The 20,975-nt window shown below is 46.2% G+C and overlaps 1 protein-coding gene across 1 annotated transcript in view; it reads right to left on the bottom strand.

The window, feature by feature from the left end:
• gria1a (glutamate receptor, ionotropic, AMPA 1a) overlaps positions 1 to 20,975 on the bottom strand; it is a 141,292-nt gene that overhangs the window by 43,431 nt on the left and 76,886 nt on the right. Inside the window, 2 exon segments of the mRNA XM_038992898.1 lie at positions 5,182 to 5,630; positions 6,694 to 6,900. Of these exon segments, the coding sequence (XP_038848826.1) occupies positions 5,182 to 5,630; positions 6,694 to 6,900 (656 nt within the window).

Genomic DNA, 20,975 nt, shown 5'->3' with positions numbered 1-20,975 from the left:
GTACATCTGTGTGTGTGTTTACTATGCTAGTGTAACAGTATAACTTTAGTACGTCCCCTCGCCCCGACACGGGCGCGAACCAGGGACCCTCTGCATACATCAACAACTGACACCCACGAAGCGTCGTTACCCATCGCTCCACAAAAGCCGCGGCCCTTGCAGAGCAAGGTGCAACCCTACTTCTAGGTTTCAGAGCAAGTGACGTAACTGATTGAAACGCTACTAGCGCGTACCCACTAACTAGCTAGCCATTTCACATCCGTTACACTCACCCCCCTTTCAACCTCCTCCTTTTCCGCAGCAACCAGTGATCCGGGTCAACAGCATCAATGTAACAGTATAACTTTAGTACGTCCCTTCGCCCCGACCCGGGCGCGAACCAGGGACCCTCTGCACACATCAACAACTGACACCCACGAAGCGTCGTTACCCATCGCTCCACAAAAGCCGCGGCCCTTGCAGAGCAAGGTGCAACCCTACTTCTAGGTTTCAGAGCAAGTGACGTAACTGATTGAAACGCTACTAGCGCGTACCCGCTAACTAGCTAGCCATTTCACATCCGTTACACTAGCTTAGCAGACATTCTGTACATCTGTGTGTGTGTGTTTACTCTGCTAGCTTAGCAGACATTCTGTACATCTGTGTGTGTGTTTATTCTGCTAGCTTAGCAGACATTCTGTACATCTGTGTGTGTGTGTTTACTCTGCTAGCTTAGCAGACATTCTGTACATCTGTGTGTGTGTTTACTATGCTAGCTTAGCAGACATTCTGTACATCTGTGTGTGTGTTTACTATGCTAGCTTAGCAGACATTCTGTACATCTGTGTGTGTGTTTATTCTGCTAGCTTAGCAGACATTCTGTACATCTGTGTGTGTGTTTATTCTGCTAGCTTAGCAGACATGCTGTACATCTGTGTGTGTGTTTATTCTGCTAGCTTAGCAGACATTCTGTACATCTGTGTGTGTGTGTTTACTCTGCTAGCTTAGCAGACATTCTGTACATCTGTGTGTGTGTGTTTACTATGCTAGCTTAGCAGACATTCTGTACATCTGTGTGTGTGTTTATTCTGCTAGCTTAGCAGACATTCTGTACATCTGTGTGTGTGTTTACTCTGCTAGCTTAGCAGACATTCTGTACATCTGTGTGTGTGTGTTTACTCTGCTAGCTTAGCAGACATTCTGTACATCTGTGTGTGTGTGTTTACTCTGCTAGCTTAGCAGACATTCTGTACATCTGTGTGTGTGTTTACTCTGCTAGCTTAGCAGACATTCTGTACATCTGTGTGTGTGTGTTTACTCTGCTAGCTTAGCAGACATTCTGTACATCTGTGTGTGTGTGTTTACTCTGCTAGCTTAGCAGACATTCTGTACACCTGTGTGTGTGTTTATTCTGCTAGCTTAGCAGACATTCTGTACATCTGTGTGTGTGTTTATTCTGCTAGCTTAGCAGACATTCTGTACATCTATGTGTGTGTTTATTCTGCTAGCTTAGCAGACATTCTGTAAATCTGTGTGTGTGTTTATTCTGCTAGCTTAGCAGACATTCTGTACATCTGTGTGTGTGTGTTTACTATGCTAGCTTAGCAGACATTCTGTACATCTGTGTGTGTGTTTACTCTGCTAGCTTAGCAGACATTCTGTACATCTGTGTGTGTGTTTACTATGCTATCTTAGCAGAAGGGACAGAAGACAACGAAGGGACAGAAGACAACGAAGGGACAGAAGAGGTCCAAAAGAGGCCTTTGATTTATCGGATATAGTACCCATACTGCAAGGCTCTTACAATCACAATCTCTCTCCATTGGTCCAGTGAGTCAGTCAATGCCTTGGAAGAGACTGGTGGTGGTTAAATTCCTCTCCTCTCCCTTCTCATTATGTCCTCCTCTCCTCCCCTCCTCTCTTGCCCTCTCCCCTCTTCTCTCCTCCTCTCATCTCCTCTCCTCCTTCTCCTCTTTCTCCTCTCCTCTTCTGTCCTCTACCTTCTTCTCTCCTCCTCCTCCTCTCCTCCTTCTCCTCTTTCTCCTCCTCTCCTCTCCTCTTCTGTCCTCTACCTTCTCTCCCCTCCTCCTCTCATCTCCTCTCCTCCTTCTCCTCTTTCTCCTCCTCTCCTCCTTCTCCTCTTTCTCCTCCTCTCCTCTCCTCTTCTGTCCTCTACCTTCTTCTCTCCTCCTCTCCTCCTCCTCCTCTCATCTCCTCTCCTCCTTCTCCTCATTCTCCTCCTCTCCTCTCCTCTTCTGTCCTCTACCTTCTTCTCTCCTCCTCTCATCTCCTCTCCTCCTTCTCCTCTTTCTCCTCCTCTCCTCTCCTCTTCTGTCCTCTACCTTCTTCTCCCCTCCTCTCATCTCCTCTCCTCCTTCTCCTCTTTCTCCTCCTCTCCTCTCCTCTTCTGTCCTCTACCTTCTTCTCCCCTCCTCTCCTCCTCCTCCTCTCATCTCCTCTCCTCCTTCTCCTCCCCTCCTCTCTTCTTCTGTCCTCTACCTTCTTCTCTCCTCCTCTCCTCCTCCTCCTCTCCTCTCCTGTCCTCTACCTTCTTCTCTCCTCCTCCTCTCCTCTCCTGTCCTCTACCTTCTTCTCCCCTCCTCTCAGAAGCCCCCCCCTGGTGTCCCTGAGAGAGAGAATCAACCTCTTTGTGTCTCTAATTTGAGACACTTTAATGAGATTCTTAATTGGTGACCTTTAGAGAGCGGAAACGACGGTGGCACAGTTCATCAGAGCTCTCACTCCGGTTGGAGCTGGACAGAGCTAGTGACACTGTTTAAGACACACTATTGACCTACCCATCCTTCAGCGTAGTTCACTTAAGTGTGGACAGAGTTTAGGCCATAGGTCCAGCCTTCCTGGTGAATGTGTTTTCTTTCGCTGGTGCTATCTGTTTAAGCTAACTCCTCTCTGCAGTGTTCATAGTATGACTGTCATAGACATTGGAGTTAGCTAAAGCTAACAGATCTCGGACCCAGCTACGTTAATAAAGAGCACTACATTGCCTTCAGAAAGTATTCACTTCCCTTGACCTTTTCAAAATGTTGTGTTACATAGTGGGATCAAAATGGATTAAATTGTCCTTTATTATAACATTTGTAAATGATTTATGAAAAATAAAACTAATATTCTTGATTAGATAAGTATTCAACCCCCTGAGTCAATACATGTTAGAATCTCCTTTGACAGTTATTACAGCTGTGAGTCTTTCTGAGGTAGTCTCTAAGAGCTTTTCACACCCGGATTGTACAACACGCCCATTATTCTTTTCAAAATTCTTCCTTGCTAGAACACAATTTTCATGTCTTGCCATAGATTTTCAAGCAGATTTAAGTCAAAACAGGAACATTCACTGTCTTCTTCATAAGGAACTCCAGTGTAGATTTTGCCTTTGGTGTTTTAGGTTATTATCCTGCTAAAATGTGAATTAATCTCCCAGTGTCTGGTGGAAAGCAGACTGAAGCAGGTTTTCATCTAGGATTTTGCCTGTGCTAAGCTCCATTCTGTTTATTTTTTATCCTGAAAAACTGCCCAGTTGTATTATTTCAATCAAATGAAAGCAAACATGTTTGCTTTATTAACAAGGAATAATGAGTAGAACATGTTGTTAATTCGCTGTTGTCTGCATCTGGGTCTTACCTTGAAACGTGATAGTTCTTTTCACTCCGTCAATTATAGGTTAGTATTGTGGAGTAACTACAATGTTGTTGGTCCATCCTGGGTTTTCTCCTATCACAGCCATGTAACTGTTTTAAAATCACCATTGGCCTCATGATGAAATCGCTGAGCGGTTTCCTCCCTCTCCGGAAACTGAGTAAGGAGGACGCCAGTATCTTTGTAGTGACTGGGTGTATTGACACACCATCCAATGTAATTAATAATTTCACCATGCTCAAAATGTATATTTAATGTCTGCCTCCCCTCACCCCCCATCCCATCTACCAATGGGTGCCCTTCTTTGCGATGCATTGGAAAACCTCCCTGGTCTTTGTCATTGTATCTGTGTTTGAAATTCACTGATTGACTGAGGGACCTTACAGATAATTGTATGTGTGGGCTACAGAGATGAGGTAGTCATTCAGAAATTATGTTAAACACACAGTCCATGACTTGTTAAGCCATTTTTTACTCCTGAACTTATTGACTCAAGACATTTCAGCTTTTCCTTTTTAATCCATTTGTTAACATTTAGAGAATATTTTTTTGAAATTATGGGTTATTCTGTGTAGGTCAGTTATTAAAAAAATCGCAATTTTATCCATTTTAAACACAACTAAATGTGGACAACGTCAAGGGGTGTGAATTCTTCTGAAGGCAGGGTATAATAACTTCACATCTTTATGAGTTCATCGTTTTTGAAGTATTTTAGTACCACTTCTGTCCCACTGTAAATGTGTAACGTACAACTAGTGTAACTGAAAGAGTAGGACTACGGAAGCGTCTCTGTTTGGGACTGGTGTTAAGTATTCAATGACAGCTGACTTAGTGTAAAGTGTTCTGTGAAGACATTGATCATGAAAGAAGAGAACTTCTTTAGTCCTGTTTTATCTGACTGACGGACAGACAGAGGGCCTCCCTGGGTGGGGAGTATATTGGGACACACACACACACACACACACACACACACACACACACACACACACACACACACACACACACACACACACACACACACACACACACACACACACACACACACACACACACACACACACAGGTCTCTATGAAAAGAGTCTTTATGGCGCTTCCTGGTTTAAATGAGGGTCAAATATAAAACACACTTTTTTAACTATTACACAACAACAATAACAAACCCTAAAAGTTGACGACAAACAAAGAGTGTTTATCACAAAACATAAGCAACCTATTCAACTGTAGTACAGTACTATGACCACCCTGTCAACTCCCTGGGATGATGCTCTGTCAGTCTCACTGTTTTATCTCACTCCATGTAATCTAAAAGTTCTCTAAGACAACATGTAAAAGTGGTACCAAGAAAACCCTACTGAATTGGGGAGAACCAACCATTATTGTCAATACAATAATAGACTGGAGCTTGCAGGGGCGGACTGGGACACAGCCCTGGCATTTTATCCGCACTAGTCAAATCACTTTGAGCGCCCCATTGTTTTTCTACATCAGATCTACCCATTGTATTTCTACATCAGATCTACCCATTGTATTTCTAAGTGGGTTTCCTACCTGGGTGAGATGTCACATCCCTGCTGCATGAAGGCTCCCAGGGAGAACCAGAGAGAGTTGAAGATGCCAAACTCGTTGGTCTGTTCCTGATTCTGCTGGTTCTGGCCTTGCTGACCAGGGCTCTGCCCCGACTGTAGCCCAGCACCGGGCCCCGTCGGCTGGGTAGGGGTCTGGGGGTCGGCCCCCTCCTCATAGTCCTCTGCGTGCCACTCATAGGGGCTGAAGCGGCTCACCAGGAACAGGACCACGCTCACACCGATGTAGGCGAACACGATACACATCCAGATCTCATAGGCCAGCGGGTCCAGGAAGGAGAAGACACCTGGTTTAGACTTGGTGGGCTTCTTGATCATGATGGAGATGCCCAGAGACATGAAGGGCTTGGAGAAGTCGATCACCTCTTCTCGGACCAGGGTGATGGTCAGCGGGGCTACCGCCACGTCTGCTTTCTGGAGGAGAGAAGGGGTGAGTAGGGGGAACATAAGGATAGAGAAAGTAAGGGAAGGAGGGAGGGAGGGCGACAAAGACGTAGAGAGGGAAGGAGGGATGCAAAAGAGAGAGGTAGGGAAGGAGGGAGGGAAAGAGAGACATGTTAGAGAGGTAGGGAGAGATGGAGGGAGGGCAGGAGAAGGAAAGAGAGACATATTAGAGAGGGAGGGAGGGAGGGAGGGAGGGAGGGAGGGAGGGAGGGAGGGAGGGAGGGAGGGAGGGAGGGAGGGCGGGTGGGAGCGGGAAAGAGAGACATGTTAGAGAGGTAGGGAGAGATGGAGGGAGGGCAGGAGAAGGAAAGAGAGACATGTTAGAGAGGTAGGGAGAGATGGAGGGAGGGAGGGAGGGAGGGAGGGAGGGAGGGAGGGAGGGAGGGAGGGAGGGAGGGAGGGAGGGAGGGAGGGAGGGAGGGAGGGAGAAAGAGAGACGTGTTAGAGAGGTAGGGAGAGAAAGAGAGACGTGTTAGAGTTAGGGAGAGAAAGAGAGACATGTTAGAGAGGTAGGGAGAGAGAAAGAGAGACATGTTAGAGAGGTAGGGAGAGAGAGAGAGAGAGAGATAGAAAGAGAGAGAGAGATAGAAAGAGAGAGAAAGAGAGAGATAGAAAGCGAGTAAGCGAGAGAGCGAGAGAGAGAGAGAGAGAGAGAGAGAGAGAGAGAGCAGGGAAAGAGAGAGCGAGAGAGTGAGAGAGAGAGAGAGAGAGAGAGAGAGAAAGAAAGAAAGAAAGAGAAAGAGAGAGAGAGAGAGAGAGGGTGTGAGAGTATGTCCACTGTATCCTAAGCTATATAAATTGTTGATTGTTGGAAACTAATTTCCTGTGAAAAAAATAATATTTCTTTAAAAAGGACTAACATGTTTTGCAGATGGTATCATAGACAACATTATAGTGTCAGAAATAAATATTGTGCAGTGTCATCGTCATAAAAATAGAATGTGACAAATATGAATGTTAACCACCTCCATAAATGTTATGAGCACTTACTAACCCTCTTATAAGCTCTAATAACCACCTTATGAGCACTCACCCCGTACACCAGCTCTCCAACCATGCCGTTCCACATCTTGGTCTCGGAGTCTCTGGCTCCATACTTCCCATCTGTGACCACCTTCAGTTTGTAGTGGTATCCAACGTGCTTGGCGATCTCAGCCGCTAGCTCCACGATGTAACCCTCGTACTTATCGTTCCCTGACAGCTGATCATGGTTCTTCTTCAGCATCACGTATGGGGATTCCTGTAGGAGAAGGAGGGCAGATGCACTCAGGGCTGAGGTCACTTCCATTGAAATTCCAATTTAGGTAGTACACTGAATAGTTTTTTGGGGGGGAATTGGGTTTATTTTCTGAATTGACTCAAATTAAAATGGAATTGAACTCAAGCCTGGATAGAGTTCCAATATTTTTATTTAACTACGCAATTCAGTTAAGAACAAATTATGATTTACAATGACGGCCTAGGAACAGTGGGTTAACTGCCTTGTTCAGGGGCAGAACAAAATATTTGTACCTTGTCAGCTCGGGGATTCGATCTAGCAACCTTTTGGTTACTGTCCCAAGGCTCTAACCACTAGGCTACCTGCCACCACATTAAAGGTAATTATAAACCGGGTGGTTCGAGCCCTGAATGCTGATTGGCTAAAAGCTGTGGTATATCAGACCATATATAGTACCAGTAGTATGACAAAAACATTGTTTTACTGCTCTAATTACTAGGGCTGTCCCCGACTAAAAAAAAATATTGGTTTACCCAAAGTGATTGGTCAAAATGTTTAAAAGTGTATTTTTCCATATATAGACACACCCTTTGTGTTTTAATAAAATCAAATATATGCTTGTCTGTTTGATGAAATAAGACACACATTACTCAAGAGGGAGCCAGAGATCAAGATAACCAGAAGAGAAAAAAACCTGGCCGACATTCCTCCTTCCGCTCCTGCTGGCTTTCACAGATTCTGCCATTACTCTCCCGAAGTTGTGCAACGCCAATTTATCTTACCCTTTCTACCGATCTGCGTGCCAGTTATGGTTTTCAGATGCACACTTACGTGGAACAGTTTCATTTAACTTATAATAACGCCTTCGTATCTCAAAATCATTGTCATGTGGTTAATCAAAATTCTATCCAAATCTAAATAAAAATGATACAAACCTAAAAAGTAACTTATATTGCCATTGTCAACTATGTAACAATTGCATAGAAAGCCAACATATAAAAACATTGCAGCCTGCAAGTAGAAAATATCCTGATAAAAATAAATATCCTATAAATCACATTCGCTAAGCATGGCTTGTCTGCACCGAAATTCAAACACTGTATCACTTGGACCCACCCAAGGCTTGCTTTAGCAAACTTGCAACATTATGTAAAATATTCAGGGCCCTCAGTTTCCTGCTCCAGTGAGGTCGGGACAGATACAGCTGGAGGCTATTTTACGCAAGGAATAAGAGCTCATCAGGTAGACCTATTTTATTCCACTGGATCAGAGCATGACATTGTTCCCTTTCACGCTGAGTGGTTATCGAAAGGGAGAGGGCTGGAAAGGTTTTCAAATTCAATGAGGAACTATTGTCATTCTCAGTGGATGGAACAGACGTTGTTTGCTTGCTGTTTGAGGTGAAGAAAACATTACATTGAGAAGCTCCACAGCTCATTAGTGGTGGTGCATTAAGCCAATCAGAAATACTATCAGTTCCCCAAATGGGCACACTTATATGCCTACATTTGCGTACAGGCCAGGTAGCCTATAGGTCTAATTCGTAATCAGATGCGTAATCAGGTGCGTATCCTTACACAACATTGACAGAAGCGCTCCAAATAAAAGACAATGACTAAATTGAAAAATCTTAAATGGAATGAAATTAAACAAACTTGTTTCTCACAAATGTAGCCTAGGTTGTGGGCTCTGCAAACAAGTGTCCACTCTGACAATGAGAACGGTAAAAGACTGGAAGAATAATATACTGAATGCATTAACAGAAATAACCATAGCCAAACAAACATTATAGATTAGAAATGATGGTAATTAATAATAAATGTAGGCTACTACTGGTGATATATGCAATGGGGAATTGATAGACACCAACAATCAAGGCAAACAATTCACACAATGAAGTTATGAAACAATGAATGTGCACAAATTAGCGGGAGAGAGTTCATTCTGGAGAGAGATGTGCATTGAGCAGCCACACTCCCCTTCTTCTTGGACTGTGCCATCCCCGCGGCCTCCACTGTGGATCAGTCTCAGCCTCCGCAATGGATTAGTTCACTGACATGGACACGAATAACACAGGTGTCTCGTGTGCAATACATTTTTTTACATATATTGCGACTGCTCGACAACAAAAAACGTGCACCAAACACGTGCACCAAACAATCGAGCAGTTAACTAATTGGGGTCAGCCCTACTAATTACGTTGGTAACCAGGTTATAATAGCAATATGGCACCTCAGGGTTTGTGGTATATTGGCCATATACCACGGCTAAGGGCTGTATCCAGGCACTCCACCTTGCATCATGTTTAGAACAGCCCTTAGCTGTGGTATATTGGCCATATACCACACCATATACCAGGCCTTATTGCTTAAATATAGGACGGATTGATATAGGTTAGTACCAGGGAGCTTCTCCCCAGTCTCTCTTTTTCTCGCCCTCCTGGTTTTGACCCCGGTCTATCCCATCTCTGAGCCTGCCTGCCGGACCACTCTGCCTGCCCCTGCCCCTGACCCTGAGCCTGCCTGCACCTTTGCCCCACCTCTGGATTACCGACATCTGCCTGACCTGACCCTGAGCCTGCCTGCCGTCCTGTACCTTTCCCCCACTACTCTGGTTATAGACCCCTGCCTGCCTTGGCCTGTCATTTGCCTGCCCTGTTGCCGTAATAAACATTGTTACTGCGACACAGTCTTCATCTGGGTCTTACCTTCAAACCTGATAGGATGAACTGTGATGACAGAGAGTCTGGGGGTTGTAAAATAGGATCCTTATAGCAGTCGTAAGGGAAGACATGATGCAGGAGGCAACAGAATCACGTGCACAAGTTGTGCTTTTATTTAGGTCCACAGTTGACGATGGTGGCCCAGACGTTAAATTGACAATATATACAAAATTATAAAAAGTGTATGTTTACAAATGTATCAAATAACTTCTTCATGAAAAGAAAACGGCTTGGAGCAGGCAAATTTGCCCATTCCATTCAGACTCAGGTCGGGGTATCAGGCTCTCGTCAGCCTCCCCTCACAATAAGAAAGATTCATCTGGCAAAATAGCCCCAAAACAGGAGTTTGTATTGTTTTAGGCCCTTAACTGGTATTCAATATAAAATGCATAACCCAAAATCATTAATTCAATCGTATATTAGTAATTTTATAGAATGATCTTCTACCTCATGAGTCTTGCAAATGTGTATGTGGACTTGAAACATTGTGCCCACTCACAAAGGATTGGAAATGGAAAGTGAAATGCAACAATATTGTACCAAAATGAAACAACATTTCTACAATGCTGCTATAAACGTTAACGAATTAAATTTAACACTAGTGATTATTGTAAATCCAGGTGGAATACAGATGTAACAGAAATGTAGGCTAGTTTATCATGGGGAAACATGAACAAACATTTAGAATGTGGAAACAAAAGTGCTCTGAAATTACGAGTTTGGAGAGCGCACTAGTTGACTGTCTAGTGAGTCAATGGGATTAATACCACAGGGATTCCTATTCTAAGGAGAGGGAGGTCAGTTCATTTGATAGGGAAGTACAGATAATGTATCCATGGTTTGTATAATCAGAAATACACTATATTTACAAAAGTATGTGGACACCCCTTCAAATTAGTGGATTCGCTTATTTCAGCCTCACCCATTGCTGACAGGTGTATAAAATCGAGCACACAGCCATGTGATCTCCATAGACAAACATTGGCAGTAGAATGGACTTACTGAAGAGCTCAGTGACTTTCAACGTGGCACCGTCATAGGATGCCACCTTTCCAACTGTCACGCCCTGGCCTTAGTATTCTTTGTTTTCTTTATGTTTTTTAGTTAGGTCAGGGTGTGACATGGGGAATGTATGTGTTTTGTAGTGTCTAGGGGTGTTGTATGTGTATGGGGCAGAGAAGAGTGTAGTTGTCTAGTTATGTCTATGGCTGCCTAGATTGGTTCTCAATCAGACAGCTGTCATTCATTGTCTCTGATTGGGAGCCATATTTAAGGCAGCCATAGGCAGTAGGCTTTTGTGGGTAGTTGTCTATGTTCTATGTTGCATGTGTGCACTTAGTTCAGGTTTAGCTTCACGATCGTTTGTTTTGTTCATTTTGTAAGTGTTTGTTTTTCCTTCATTAAAAGAAGATGTATTTTTCACGCGCTGCGCCTTGGTCCTCTCTCTCTTATCAAGACGATCGTGACACCAACAAGTCAGTTTGTCACATTTTTGTGTTGTTATTGTGTGCTGTCATTGTCAAGTGGAAACGTCTAGGAGCAACAACGGCTCAGCCGCGAAGTGGTAGGCCACACAAGCTCACAGAACAGGACCACCAAGTGCTAAAGCGCGTTGTGCATAAAAATCACTACCGAGTTCCAAAATGCCTCTGGAAGCAACGTCAGCATAATAACTGTTCGTCAGGAGCTTCATGAAATGGGTTTCCATGGCCGAGCAGTCGCACACAAGCCTAAGATCACCAAGCGCAATACCATGCGTCGGCTGGAGTGGTGTAAAGTTCGCCCCCATTGGACTCTGGAGCAGTGGAAATGCGTTCTCTGGAGTGATGAATCACACTTCACCATCTGGCAGTCCGATGGACGAATCTGGGTTTGGCGGATGCCAGTAGAACGCTACCTGCCCCAATGCATAGTGCCAACTGTAAAGTTTGGTAGAGGAGGAATAATGGTCTGGGGCTGTTTTTCATGGTTCGGGCTCCTTAGTTCCAATGAAGGGAAATCTTAATGCTACAGCATTCAATGACTTTCTAGACAATTCTGTGCTTTGTGGGAACAGTTTGGGGAAGGCCCTTTCTTGTTACAGCATGACAATGTCCCGTGCACAAAGCGAGGTCCATACAGAAATGGTTTGTCGAGATCGGTGTGGAAGAACTTGACTGGCCTGCACAGAGCCCTGACCTCAACCCCATCAAACACCTTTGGGATTAATTGGAACACCGACTGCGAGCCAGGCCTAATAGCGCAACATCAATGCCCGGCCTCACTCAAGCTCTTGTGGCTGAATGGAAGCAAGCAATGTTCCATCATCTAGTGGAAAGCCTTCCATTATTTACATAAGTATTCAGACCCTTTGCTATGAGATTCGAAATTAAGCTCAGGTGTATCTGTTTCCATTGATCATCCTTGAGATCTTTCTACAATGTCATTGGAGTCCACCTGTGGGAAATTCAATTGATTGGACGTAATTTGGAAAGGCACACAACTGTCTATATAAGGTCCCACAGTTGACATTGCATGTCAGAGCAAAAACCAAGCCATGAGGTCAAAGGAATTGTCTGTAGAGCTTCGAGACAGGATTCTATCAAGGCACAGATCCGTGCACGCTCAGACCATGAGAAAAAACAAGATTATCTGGTCTGATGAAACCAAGATTCAGCTCTTTGGCCTGAATGCCTGGCGTCTGGAGGAAACTTGGCACCATCCTTACAGTGAATCATGGTGGTGGCAGCATCATGCTGTGGGGATGTTTTTCAGCAGCAGAGACTGGGAGACTAGTCAGACTAGTTTTTTTTACCCCTTTTTTCTCCCCAATTTCGTGGTATCCAATTGGTAGTAGTTACAGTCTTGTCTCATCGCTCATACGGATTCGGGAGAGGCGAAGGTCGAGAGCCATTTAAGAATGATGGAGGCCAAGCCACACTGGTTCTTGACACAATGCACATCCAACCCGGAAGCCAGCCGCACCAATGTGTCGGAGGAAACACTGTACACTTGGCGACCTGGTCAGCGTGCACTGCGCCCGGCCCGCCACAGGAGTCGCTAGTGCGCGATGAGGATATCCCTGCCGGCCAAACCCTCCCTAACAACGCTGGGCCAATTGTGTGCCGCCCCATGGGCCTCCCGGTCACGGCCAGCTGCGACAGAGCCTGGGCTCGAACCCAGAGTCTCTGGTGGCACAGCTAGCACTGTGATGCAGTGCCTTAGACCACTGCACCACCCGGGAGGCACAGAGAGATCCTTGATGAAAACCTGCTCCAGAGCGCTCAGGTCCTCAGACTAGGGTGAAGGTTCACCTTCCAAAAGGACAACGACCCTAAGCACACAGCCCAGACAAAGCAGGAGTGGCTTCGGGACAAGTCTCTGATTGTCCTTGAGTGCCCCAGCCAGAGCCCGGACTTGAACCCGATCGAACGTCTCCCATCCAACCTGACAGAGCTTGAGAGGATCTGCAGAGAAGAATGGGAGAAACTCCACAAATACAGGTGTGCCAAGCTTGTAGTATCATATCCAAGAAGAATCAACGCTGTAATCGGTGCCAAAGGTGCATCAACAAAGTATTGAGTAAAGCGTCTGAATACTTACGTAAATTAAATATATACGTTTTTTAGCAACATTTCTACAAACCTGATTTTGCTTTGTCATTATGGGGTATTGTGTGTAGATTGAACTATTAAACTATTTAATTTTAGAAAAAGGCTGTAACCTAACAAAATGTGAAAAAAGTCAATGGGTCTGAATACTTTCCGAAGGGACTGTATGTATAATATCTGAGATTTTATTATGGCATCGCTGTTGAGATTTTATGTTAGGGATTTTTTATTCAGAAAATACCCTTCACATCACGTGAAAGATTTATGTGTTAGTGACAGAGAAGTGAAGTGATGGAGATGTAACCTGTTGTGCCACAAACGTTTAGGCAGCTGCTACTTAGACAGATTAAACTATAGAAAATAACACCTGGTAACCAGATTCTTTATCATCGAACCCATAGGCCTTTCAGAGAAGGTAAATTATTAATTTAGGTTTACAATACCGTTAAAATATTGGCACATTGAAGATCAATATTGGATGGATTTAATAGGAGCTCGTACCAGAACATACATAAGTAGCTGTCATAATATTTGCAAAGAGGGACTTTGGAATGAGGTAATATCCATACACAGCCCTGGGGAGGTGAGACATAAAATGTTACCAGCTCATAAAGTTTATCACCACTTTTCTCAAGATGAGACCATAGATGTGATGCTTCATATTCAGGAGAACATACAGAGTAGCAGCTAAACACAGCAATGGAATAGAATGGAGCTACTGAAGACTTGTTCTATTGAGAAACTCTCATTTCAATAGGATGGTTCATGTTTGATCATTAAGCCACAAGCACGGTGGAATAATAATTGCTAATAGGCCTACAATTAAACCAAGAAAGATCATTAGATAATTGATCTTTATAAATCATTATATTATCACAACCATGGAGTAGACCTACAGTTAGTCAGTTACACAATTAGCTATTTCGTGATTACATATCATTAGACTGTATGGCCCTTTCATAACCATGGAGTAATATTCAACCCAGAAAGATCCTTATATTTGATCATTATGGAGGTGCTGCCTGTCGGTGAGCCTGGGGGTTCATTATGTGGACATCACAAAGACACCTGCTGAACCTGACACTGACAGGTTTATTAGTGGCCCACACACAGTGTGTGTGTGTGTGTGTGTGTGTGTGTGTGTGTGCACGTGCGTCCGTGCGTGCGGGTGTGTGTGTGCACGTGTGTGTGTGTGTGTGTGTGCACGTGCGTGCGTGCGGGTGTGTGTGTGTGTGTGTGTGTGTGTGTGTGTGTGTGTGTGTGTGTGTGTGTGTGTGTGTGTGTGTGTGTGTGTGTGTGTGTGTGTGTGAGAGAGGGAGAACAGACAATCACTGCCAGCGCACCTCTATTCTGAGGGGTTATCCTATTCCTGTTCTACCAGCCAGACAACCAATTGGACCTTTTCAGAGATATTGGACATCCTGGCAAGATTACAACTGACATGACACCTGAGGCCCTGTACTCACTCCTTTTCTCTCTCTCTCTCTCTCTCTCTCTCTCTCTCTCTCTCTCTCTCTCTCTCTCTCTCTCTCTCTCTCTCTCTCTCTCTCTCTCTCTCTCTCTCTCCCTCTCTCTTTGTGTGTGTGTGTCTCTCTCTCTCTCTCTCTCTCTCTCTGTCTCTCTCTCTCTCTCTCTCTCCCTCTCTCTCTGTGTGTGTCTCTCTCTCTCCCTCTCTCTCTGTGTGTGTCTCTCTCTCTCTCTCTCTCTCTATGTGTGTGTCTCTCTCTCTCTCTCCTCTCTCGCTCTCTTTCTGTGTGTGTCACACACTGTCTCTTCTTCTCTCTTTCTCCTGCTCCATACCAGGACATTTCTGGCAAACCCGTATTGAACAAACACAGCTAGCTCATAACATTCTAATAACCATATGTTTATTAGAGCTTGTTGAGAGTGTGGTTTTCCAATAGTTATTTTGCACACAACCTTTCTACAACGTTCTGGGAACGGTGCAGGATAGTTGCTTGGCTTTGGAACATTCTCAGCACATTTAAGGAACTTGACAAAATAAATTATTTTCTTTGTATTTCATTACGTTAACAGAACCTTTCCTGAAAGTTCAAACATGGTTACATTTAATAACAATTTTGGTTGTGTTCTAGGAACTTTCTCAACTGGTTTGACATTGGGAATGTTCTCAAATAGTTCAGAGAATGTTAAGAAAACCACGTTCTCCTGTGGGAATTTCAATACTTCAGCATAACGTTTCCACCAGGTTTCTTCACGGTTAATGGTACACTGGAGGAAGTAGTGGAGGAGAACCAATACCCACAAGTCGTTTCAAGCTGCAGTAGAGATTTAAGCTAAGACTGCGCTGAGCGCACAAATCCTTATTCCATATTTTATCAGCTGCTGTACAGGCCAGTTTTCCTCTGTGTGTTACGGTAATAACTGTCCCCTTGCTGGTTACGGATCAGGGGAAGGTAATCATCGCTACACACAGAGCCTCTAGGTCCTCTGGCAGAGCGACAGGACCCCAGGGAGGGAGTGGAGGGAAAGGTCAGTTTCAGAGCAGTTTGACAGGCCAACACACCACTCACACAGACACACACACACACACGCACTCACTCACTCACGCACACACACACAGATAGCAGGTCCACTAGGACTCACTCTCTCACTGACCTATAACAAGTCAATAGACACCGGCTGCCACTCAGGCGGCGTACCAACACACACACAGAACACCATGGCTTTGGACAAATGTTTAAGAAATGCACCTGTTCTTCCTTCCATGGACCCTTTCTTCTTTCCTTCCTTCCTAACACCGAAAGAATCAGCAGAGAGAATCAACGTCTTCTAATGCTTCCAGTTATATCTAATGTCTGATCGTTGATGAGGGGTTTTCAACGGCATGTATCCAGTCTACAGTGTAATACTTCCTCTTGGAAAGACAATGTAGTTGTGCTCTAGAGTTGTATTCTAGAGATGTATTCTAGAGTTGTATTCTAGAGTTGTGCCCTAGAGTTGTATTCTAGAGTTGTGCCCTAGAGTTGTATTCTAGAGTTGTGCCCTAGAGTTGTATTCTAGAGTTGTATTCTAGAGTTGTGCCCTAGAGTTGTATTCTAGAGTTGTATTCTAGAGTTGTATTCTAGAGTTGTGCCCTAGAGTTGTATTCTAGAGTTGTGCCCTAGAGTTGTATTCTAGAGTTGTATTCTAGAGTTGTGCCCTAGAGTTGTATTCTAGAGTTGTGCCCTAGAGTTGTGCCCTAGAGTTGTATTCTAGAGTTGTATTCTAGAGTTGTGCCCTAGAGTTGTATTCTAGAGTTGTATTCTAGAGTTGTATTCTAGAGTTGTATTCTAGAGTTGTGCCCTAGAGTTGTATTCTAGAGTTGTGCCATAGAGTTGTATTCTAGAGTTGTGCCCTAGAGTTGTATTCTAGAGTTGTATTCTAGAGTTGTGCCCTAGTTGTATTCTAGAGTTGTATTCTAGAGTTGTGCTCTAGAGTTGTATTCTAGAGTTGTATTCTAGAGTTGTATTCTAGAGTTGTGCCCTAGAGTTGTATTCTAGAGTTGTGCCCTAGAGTTGTGCTCTAGAGTTGTATTCTAGAGTTGTATTCTAGAGTTGTGCCCTAGAGTTGTGCCCTAGAGTTGTATTCTAGAGCTGTGCCCTAGAGTTGTGCCCTAGAGGTGTATTCTAGAGTTGTATTCTAGAGTTGTGCTCTAGAGTTGTGCTCTAGAGTTGTATTCTAGAGTTGTATTCTAGAGTTGTGCCCTAGAGTTGTATTCTAGAGTTGTGCCCTAGAGTTGTATTCTAGAGTTGTGCCCTAGAGTTGTGCCCTAGAGTTGTGCCCTAGAGTTGTGCCCTAGAGTTGTGCCCATAGTAAACATTAAAAAAAGGAAAACCCAACTAAAAGCCAGCACATAGCCTGGCCTTAAAACAACACTGTCTCTCTGTGAAGGCACCAAGCCTTCCTGCTAGATTAAGGACAGTTATCATTTCCCCCTTCCTCCACACACACACACACACACACACACACACACACACACACACACACACACACACACACACACACACACACACACACACACACACACACACACACACACACACACACACACACACACACACACACACACACACACACACACAGCTTGCCTTTCCCCCTTCGCAGCTCTCGTCTTAAACCGGTTCTGCAGGACAGGCAGGCGGGTGGCAAGATGCTGAAATCCCTCACCCCATTAACCCTGAAATCCCTCACCCCATTAACCTCTCTCCATGGAGGTCTACTGGAGGCCTGGGAGTCTGGGCTAAGGTTTGTTCCATCTAGTCTCCCTTCTCCCTGGAACAAACCTTAGCCCAGCTCCCTTCACCCTGGAGAAAACTTTAGCCCAGTCTCCCTTCTCCCTGGAACAAACCTTAGCCCAGTCTCCCTTCTCCCTGTAACAAACCTTAGCCCAGCTCCCTTCACCTTGGAGAAAACCTTAGCCCAATCTCCCGTCTCCCTGGAACAAACCTTAGCCCAGTCTCCCTTCTCCCTGGAACAAACCTTAGCCCAGCTCCCTTCTCCCTGGAGAAAACCTTAGCCCAGCTCCCTTCTCCCTGTGTGTGTGGTTGTGAGTTACTCTATGCAGACCTGGCACATATCCCCCATACCACCCACCTACCACCTCCCACTACCCAAAGCTAGAGGCCCTGGAGCCTATCCTCCATACCACCCATCTCCCACTACCCCCAGCTAGAGGCCCTGGAGCCTATCCTCCATACCACCCACCTCCCACTACCCCCAGCTAGAGGCCCTGGAGCCTATCCTCCATACCACCCACCTCCCACTACCTCCAGCTAGAGGCCCTGGAGCCTATCCTCCATACCACCCATCTCCCACTACCCCCAGTTAGAGGCCCTGGAGCCTATCCTCCATACCACCCATCTCCCACTACCCCCAGCTAGAGGCCCTGGAGCCTATCCTCCATACCACCCACCTCCCACTACCCAAAGCTAGAGGCCCTGGAGCCTATCCTCCATACCACCCACCTCCCATTACCCCCAGCTAGAGGCCCTGGAGCCTATCCTCCATACCACCCATCTCCCACTACCCCCAGCTAGAGGCCCTGGAGCCTATCCTCCATACCACCCACCTCCCCTTACCCCCAGCTAGAGGCCCTGGAGCCTATCCTCCATACCACCCACCTCCCACTACCCCCAGCTAGAGGCCCTGGAGCCTATCCTCCATACCACCCATCTCCCACTAACCCCAGTTAGAGGCCCTGGAGCCTATCCTCCATACCACCCACCTCCCACTACCCCCAGCTAGAGGCCCTGGAGCCTATTCTCCATATCACCCACCTCCCACTACCCCCAGCTAGAGGCCCTGGAGCCTATCCTCCATACCACCCATCTCCCACTACCCCCAGTTAGAGGCCCTGGAGCCTATCCTCCATACCACCCATCTCCCACTACCCCCAGCTAGAGGCCCTGGAGCCTATCCTTCATACCACCCATCTCCCACTACCCAAAGCTAGAGGCCCTGGAGCCTATCCTCCATACCACCCACCTCCCACTACCCCCAGTTAGAGGCCCTGGAGCCTATCCTCCATACCACCCACCTCCCACTACCCCCAGCTAGAGGCCCTGGAGCCTATTCTCCATACCACCCATCTCCCACTACCCCCAGCTAGAGGCCCTGGAGCCTATCCTCCATACCACCCATCTCCCACTACCCAAAGCTAGAGGCCCTGGAGCCTATCCTCCATACCATCCACCTCCCATTACCCCCAGCTAGAGGCCCTGGAGCCTATCCTCCATACCACCCACCTCCCACTACCCCCAGCTAGAGGCCCTGGAGCCTATCCTCCATACCACCCACCTCCCACTACCCCCAGCTAGAGACCCTGGAGCCTATCCTCCATACCACCCATCTCCCACCTCCCCCAGCTAGAGGCCCTGGAGCCTATCCTCCATACCACCCATCTCCCACTACCCCCAGCTAGAGGCCCTGGAGCCTATCCTCCATACCACCCATCTCCCACTACCCCCAGCTAGAGGCCCTGGAGCCTATCCTCCATACCACCCATCTCCCACTACCCCCAGCTAGAGGCCCTGGAGCCTATCCTCCATACCACCCACCTCCCATTACCCCCAGCTAGAGGCCCTGGAGCCTATCCTCCATACCACCCATCTCCCACTACCCCCAGCTAGAGGCCTGGAGCCTATCCTCCATACCACCCATCTCCCACTACCCCCAGCTAGAGGCCCTGGAGCCTATCCTCCATACCACCCACCTCCCACTACCCCCAGCTAGAGGCCCTGGAGCCTATCCTCCATATCACCCACCTCCCACCTCCCCCAGCTAGAGGCCCTGGAGCCTATCCTCCATACCACCCACCTCCCACTACCCCCAGCTAGAGGCCCTGGAGCCTATCCTCCATATCACCCACCTCCCACTACCCCCAGCTAGAGGCCCTGGAGCCTATCCTCCATACCACCCACCTCCCACTACCCCCAGCTAGAGGCCCTGGAGCCTATCCTCCATACCACCCACCTCCCACTACCTCCAGCTAGAGGCCCTGGAGCCTATCCTCCATACCACCCACCTCCCACTACCTCCAGCTAGAGGCCCTGGAGCCTATCCTCCATACCACCCACCTACCACCTCCCACTACCCAAAGCTAGAGGTCCTTTCTGTGGGCAGGAGACATCAAAGGGCCTGGGGAAGTGAAGGAAGCAGCAGGGAGGAGAACACATTCTTACATTACATCACTACTGAGTAAAGTCTCTGAGTCTGCGATGTGACGGAAATACGAAACAGGCTATAGGCTAACAGGATAACAGGCTATAGGCTAACAGGCTATAGGCTAACAGGCTATAGGCTAACAGGGCGGCCAGGAGAGAAGAAAAGAAGAGTTTGTCTGTGTCAGTGGGAATTTATGTCCTGTTAGAGCTAAGAGGAACTCTTACACACACACACACACACACACACACACACACACACACACACACACACACACACACACACACACACACACACACACACACACACACACACACACACACACACACACAAACCCCCACACACACACAAACCCCCCCCCCACACACACACACACACACCAGGAACCGGTATTAACCGGCTTTTGGCCGTAAAAAAAATGGAAAAGACAAATAATTGTCCGGCAGAAGAATTTTAAAATCCCATTGTGAAATGGGATGCCTATTCATGCCCCATTTCAGGATGCCCCATGTCTATTCATTGTTGGAAATACAAGTCGACGTAAAAACATTTGACTGGTCCTGCTTATCAGTCTGTAGGTTAATTAGCATCATTTAGTGGAATTAAATGGGCATGTGTGTATATTCGTTATGTATCTTACTTATCACACGCTCACGGCATACAGATACAGAGACTTTGAGCAGAAAATCTGTCAGACAGCATGGGAGATGCTGCTACAGCAACTCAAACAGCATGCATAGGCAACGTAAGGCAGGCCTCATCAGCACGTCTCACACCACTTTGCAATGAGCTGGAGGCAGTATGCATTTTGAAAACATATACTTCATTGTTGGAAACCTGAACTTTTACTACATATTATGAGGTTAAGACTCATAATATGACTTGCTTCAAAGTATCCTAGCCAAAATCAGACCATATCCGTGGAGACAATTATTTTTTATAAACTTTATTTCATTGTCCAGTAGCCAAAGGCACAATCTGAGTCATTATAGCAACCCATGCTAGTTGATACAGCATAGAGCCATGCTAGTTGATGCAGCTTAGAGCCATGCTAGTTGATGCAGCATAGAGCCATGCTAGTTGATGCAGCATAGAGCCATGCTAGTTGATGCAGCTTAGAG

Source organism: Salvelinus namaycush, chromosome 5, assembly GCF_016432855.1.
Source record: "Salvelinus namaycush isolate Seneca chromosome 5, SaNama_1.0, whole genome shotgun sequence".
In the NCBI taxonomy this organism is placed as follows: domain Eukaryota; kingdom Metazoa; phylum Chordata; class Actinopteri; order Salmoniformes; family Salmonidae; genus Salvelinus; species Salvelinus namaycush.
Note: the sequence above shows the minus strand (reverse complement) of the source record. Positions and strands in the feature narration are given on the sequence as shown.